Raw genomic sequence first — 6,598 nt, forward strand, 5'->3', positions numbered from 1 at the left:
GCAGAACAGATGCACCAAAGCTGAAGAGCTGGTACTGCAGTGAAACTGTGGGAGCAGTGATGAAGAATTTTTGTTCATAGTGCTTGGCAGAGTGTGAGGTATCTTTACTCTGGCTCTTAAAGAAATCCCTCTGTTCAGTTCTATTGGGTTAGGGTTTGGGTTTGTTTGTTTGTTTGTTTCATTCAAACACTATTCTCTAGTGCCAACAGGAAATATAAGAAATAAAGGTAATAATCAAAACTGATGTCTGCTGATGAAATTTTTATCTTATACCTTATATTTAAGGTATAATCTTAATATATGACATAAATGAGGGTTCTAGATACTAGTTGCTGATAAAATCTAAACCAAATATTAAAGTATTATATTTAATGTTTTTGTAACTGGCTATTATTTTAAGATTAGGAAATACTTTTGGCTAAAACATATGCCTGCACCTGAAGTTTGAAAGCAATAGTTTTGATTCCCAACATTCTTCTGCTGGCTGAAAAATTGTCCCATCAGCCACTGAGAATGGTATTGCTGCCACTTAGCAATGGCTGGAGATCACAGATGGTTGTAACCAGCAACATCCAATGTGTATTCTTTGGATTCAAGGTGTAGAAGGTTGGGCTGCACTCCTGCCTGCATAAAAGCCCGTGCAGGAAATTTAGGTATATGTAGATAACTGAGTATGTTTCAGTTTTAGTATATTATTTATCATTTAGTTTAATTTCTCTCTTTGTACATTACTGAATAGCTTTCCATTATTTTGCTCTAAGGGCGTACCTTCAAAGTGCTAGTACCAATGAACTTTTAACAAATTTACATGATGTTTATTGAGATAAGAGGTTTCATCACAAAATGCAATTTGCGTGAGTGTTCTTAGATGTTAATAGTTAAAAGAGTTACACCTCTTTTCCTCCTAATACTTATTTGCTGTAGGGTGGTGAGCATAGTCATTAGGTAGTATATTTATTTATTCTACATGTGCTGTTACTATCTATAATGAGCTCACTTCCCCAACAGTAGTGTCAAAACAAAACTTAATGTACAAATAGATGGAATTCAATTATATTCTGGATATTTTCTTCTATATGGATTTTGAAATAACGCATGCCTCTGTTTACCCCTAATGTTTACAGGACAGACTATGAAGCAAACAAATAACCTGTTCTGCTGATATTTTCTGGCTGCCAAAGACAGGTTTATCATAGTTTTGAGGGATACTGTCATGATTTGTTGCCTTTCACTACCAATACAGTGATGTTCTGGCTTCACTCCCAGAAGCCAACAGATGACTTAGAGGATGTGCGAAAAGAGAAATGGGAGATAAGCCACAGCAAATAAGGAAGATAGCAGAATGTGTCAGAGGGTAAGATTTGGTTTAAGTTAGAACAAATCTTTGGAAGAAACGTCTTTGGAAATCTTATATGCTGTGTCACAGACTCCATCAAGTCCTGATTGTAGTATTTGTTGTGGTTTCCATCTAAGTTATATGCATAAGTTATATTCATCGATTCATGGTAAGCTTGTTTCAGCCTACTATGAAGTTTAATTAACAATGTTGACAAGTCATGCATATTTTCTAATGTTCATAAAAGTAATTGTTTGACACGGAGTGCAATGTTGTAATAACAAGGCAAAAATTTACTACAGCATTTTTCACTATACAACAAGTGCTAAAAGGGTGCATGGGATCAGTGACAAAAAGTGCCCAGAGTACGCACCACTTTCATGATTTTCCAGATGCTCTCTCTTACACTCTTCTAGCTCACCAAGTTCTGATAACAATAGAAGCAACCAGCAAAGGGGGTATATCTGATTTCAGTTCTCAAAACAAATGAAATAAATTACCTAAAAGGAGTCCTGTATTTGTGGTGGAAACAAGAGAGATTGACTTGTCCTGCTCCTCCTGCTTTATCGCTACCCTCATGACAGAGATGCTTGGTAGCCTTAAATAGGACATGACATGTTGTCATCTTTCCTTCCCTATCCCTTTCATGTCCTTCAGGGAATCTCAACACAAATGCCTTATTTCAAGGAAATAAATTTTTTCTGCCTTTGGCACTTCTCTTTGTCTTTCTTCTACTTGTTGTTTTTGTCACTTTTGCTCTTTTCATCGCTCGTTGGCAATGACATCAGTATGTCCCACTACTATTGAGAAGCTCCCCCAAATGTCTGAGAAAAAAGGAAAAAAAAAACCAAACGGAGAACAATCATTCCACTTGACACAATGTATTTTATCACCTATCATAGCTGAAATTACAAAAAAGCTGTTATAGAAGACAGAAGAATTTCTGTATGTTCCAGATATTCAGTATTTCTGTCTTGCACAGGACTATTAAGGACAGGATAAAAGAGCAAAGAGTAACCCAGAAGAGTGCAGCAATAAACAATATGTGACCTCATTGACAATCATGGAGTTGAAATAGCCAGCATAACCAAGACCATGACATATGGTGCTCTGTGCTCAGTGCTATCTTCCGTAATAACACTACCTACACTATGGAATTTCACCCCAGATACGTCAGTTTTTGCCAGCTATTAACAATGCCAACTCTCCTTTTCTTAGCAAGCTGTAAAATAAATGACAAAAGACCAGTTAAAAACATCTCCTCTTTTACAGAACACTTGAGCATCATAGACCCGAGCAAGAAAATACAGGTTACAAAATATTCAACTTCTCAAACTCCAAATCTGAGAGATGTCTTATGAGAGACATTTTCATTCAGATTACTTCAGCTCTTATAGAAACCAGAAACACAACTTTAATGCTTACTTATACAGGATCAAAACCTAAGGTATTTGTAAAGTCACAGAGATCCCCTTTTTTTTTTTTTGTATTTGTTTGTTATTCTGTGAGATTTAAATGTATACAAATAAAACAGGAGATTAAAAGCCAGAAGACACAGTTTCTCACTTTCTGGCTCAGAGGTTATCCTTGATCTAACCGACACAGCAGATTACACAGTGTTTAGGGGCATATGCCATCTTCAGTCACATATACAGTGGTGAACAGATGATTTTTTTCCCACTGTCTAAAAGCTTGCTTTCTTATGTGCCAGTTGACGTAAGGTTATCGTATGCTTTATAAAGGAAGTTTATTTCTCTATGTGCAGTCAAGATTTTGAGTCGAAGTTCTGAATTGCATCCACATCTTTTTGTCTTGCAAAGCAGGCATGAACAAAAGCAAAAGCCTTGAGCAGTCCCATCTAGAATCCGATTTGTCTGGTGGATCTGATGAACAACTTCTTGCTACTGGAGAAAAAAAAAAAAGTCCAAACCATTCTCTTGGCATTTCCACAGCATTCAACATTTCTGCCCAGGGCACCATTATCTGCGATATAATACCAAAGGTCCGAGTGAATCACGAAAATTACTTGAGCACTTCCTGGAAGAAGGCATTAACATAACACCATTTGGTAAAATGCACACAATGCCCTTCTTTTATCACTGTTTTTTTAAACAAATATTTCTTAATCTTTTTTGAATGTCAACATACAGGTATCAGCTAAACTGAAATACAGTTGAGATACAGCACTGCCTCCAAATGTCGGTGCACATTTCTGTTGCCAAGATGACTTAGCACAGGATAAAGACAAATCATAGGCAGAAAGAGTATCGACTGGCAGATTAAAAAAAATCAAAGTTTGCAATGACAATATAACCTACTTTATCACAGAGGATTCAGATGTGAATTGATCAGTCCAGGTCATATTTAGGAATACTTATGGTTATTTGTAAAAGCACCTCTAATATTGCTGTCCATCTTCTTTCCTTACCTAGAAGAATGCCTGTTGCAGTGGAAAATGACCTGGCATCAGTTATTGCTCACGCTGCCTCTTGGCTGGACTAGAGGAACCGATACAATTGGATGTAAATTCTCCAGCACACTGGAAAAACACTGCAGGCATCTCCTCAAAAATGCAGACTACACCTCTGGTTTAACGAGCACAGCAAACCCATTTTTTATGTTGACTCTGCAGAGAAATAAAATATCTAGTTCAAAAGGACCCTGGTCTAGAACCCCAAAATGCCTAACTGTCTATAGTGAAGACTGAGATCTGCAGTTATTGCCCTCTGATACACAGGAACTTTTCTTACTTCAAAACCAGATCTCTCCATTTAAAACCCCTACATCGCAGCAACAAAACAGGACACAGACTGCACACGTACCGTTCCCTGAAGAAAAGTGTAAGTAAAGCCATGAGCAATAGTCACACTCAGTGAACCACATAGAGAACATCTCAGATTTTGTGATGTCAAGTGCAATAAGGAACCTCTAAAGAGTATAGTAGTTATTAAATAGAAGATAGATAAGATGCTTTGCTAATACTATAGGGAAATACTGCCTGTGTCTATGCAAACTTTCCAGTAACTGTGGAGTCCAGAAGTAGCTGACATTCAAGATGCATTTTCAGATTACACCCTGGGTTTGCTGAGACCCATGGTTCAGTATCAGAGTCCCTGCAGATGTCTGCTGACTTTCCAGAGAAATGGTTAAGTACTTGCTTCCCTATTGCGCACAGGCTAGTTTGGACTGGTTGTAGACTGGCTTCTTCTCGTCTCTATGGTTCTACTTGATCCAAATTTGCCAATGACCTTTCAGCAAGAACTAACTCAGCACTTCACACTGTCTTCAAAGCAGAGTGTAGGGGGAACCATATTGCAAATCTGACATGTAAAACTGGAGAACGGTAAAAAATACAGTATCTTCTGCAAGCAGGTGAAATAACATCACATAACTGGAACAGTTTCAAGGATGGGGCAAAATTTAGTGTCAGTTCAAATGTGTGCTTGAGTCCGCCAATTCATAGGCCAAGGATCACCTGAGCCATGGCGTATATCTTATATCATCTTACGGAGTTTGTAAATGTGGTTTTCACTGTTACAACATGTATCTTTTTTAACTGGTTGCACACAAATGTAACAGTATTTAAAAATATATATGGAAGATGCACAGGTAGATTTAAAATCAATTTATTTAGTTGGATACTCTGCTCACTGTGTTTCTTTTCCTAATGTTCCCATATCTTGACCTGAAAAATTCAATGCTACCATAAATCCTTAAGATATTGCATGTTAAGATATCACATGTCTTTACAGAGGTGAGGGCAATATAACCATTTATAACCAGAAATTATACCATCTGCCTGTACAACCCACTACACCAATCAGGAAGGTGATTCAAATTGCTAGGTATGCAAAGGAGCATTGGGTACTGTTTTTTGGTAAAAATGTATAGATTCAGGATTCACAACATGCATTTCTAAGCAGGTATGGTCTAGGGCAATTTTAATGCTTATACTCTTCACTGCTTAAAAAGAAAAAAAAAAAAAAAGGAGGAGAAAGGCCAAATCCACTAAACAAATTTGCACACCCAATTCTTATAGCGTGTTCCAGACTGTACCAGATAATGCTAGTAGCTCAGACCCACGATTTCTGAACAAAAACTTTCTGTTCCTATCTTGTAACATTTTTTTTTGTGTGAACAGAGGGTTTTGGAACAGCAGAAATTACTAACGTCACTGCGTATTCCCAGAGCAGTTGAATTTCAGGTTTGTTTTAAAATTGAACGTTAGGTTTAAAACAAAGCATTTTTCTTCACTGGACAATGTCACTCGTAAAGTAGAAAAGAACTCACGTGGATAGAAATGCTGAAGTCGGTGTGAGAACTTGTGAGTAAATTTTGAAAATAGATATATTAAGCTTAACTCTTAATGACATGCATCGAGACATGAAAGTTTGCTATTTAAAACAAAATTTACTTTGGTTCTAGTTCTGCCGCTGCTTTTAAAATTAAAATTAAGGTAAGGTAGGAAGTAAGCTGAGGTAGATATAGATATTAGAAATGGACAGATTTTAAAAATATATATATTGGTGTGCAGGTACATATTGGTATCATATATAGTGATATGAAATATCACTTTAAAAATCCCCTTTGTTTTTTTTTTTTGGTTCTGTACACAAACATGTATGAAATAATAAGACTGGACCAAACAGCAAAGTATATCCTGTGCATTGGTCAAATGTAGACAGGAGAACTGAATTTTGCTGCTAAACAAGAATTTTCCGTAACAATGCTGGTCCTTTTGGAAATCATTTCATTGACTACAATTAGACTGGAGCTCTGTCTTAGTAATGCAAAATAATAAAACAAAAACCACCAACACTAAAAACAATTTACAATACACTTCAGAGTGCAATTTGAAAATACAACAACTCATGCTTGCTTAAAATCAGTTTATCAATATAAGATTATAGTGATCCAGCTGAAGTTAATGAAAAAAAAAACTACTATTGGTTTGAATGGACTATGCTTTTTCATTTACAATGACGTAAAATGTAATTAATGAACACTACTTCCACATCAACATCCCCTTGAAATCTCAACTATTATACACAAGTTCAGAGGTACATCATCTGGGATTGGCACACACAGTAAGATAAAGTGGAAATATGATAGAATACAGTTTCCTTAAGGTACACTAACAACTGCTTGGGACTCTCCCTCAGGATATTTAAAATTTTATCTGTAAGAAAACTTCAGTTTCAAGTATTTTTACTCAAGAAATATTACAGGTTAGTGGTAATGGCTTAAACGAGAGTTTTGTAG

General features: G+C 36.4%; 1 protein-coding gene across 1 annotated transcript in view; it reads right to left on the minus strand.

Moving 5' to 3' along the window:
- Positions 1 to 500: 500 nt before the first annotated feature.
- HCN1 (hyperpolarization activated cyclic nucleotide-gated potassium channel 1) overlaps positions 501 to 6,598 on the minus strand; it is a 197,094-nt gene continuing 190,996 nt past the window's right edge. Inside the window, exon 9 of the mRNA XM_009894211.1 lies at positions 501 to 624. Within this exon, the coding sequence (XP_009892513.1) occupies positions 501 to 624 (124 nt within the window). The remainder of the gene's footprint in view (positions 625 to 6,598) is intronic.

This window comes from Charadrius vociferus, unplaced genomic scaffold, assembly GCF_000708025.1.
Source record: "Charadrius vociferus isolate BGI_N301 unplaced genomic scaffold, ASM70802v2 scaffold70, whole genome shotgun sequence".
Taxonomy (NCBI): Eukaryota; Metazoa; Chordata; class Aves; order Charadriiformes; family Charadriidae; genus Charadrius; species Charadrius vociferus.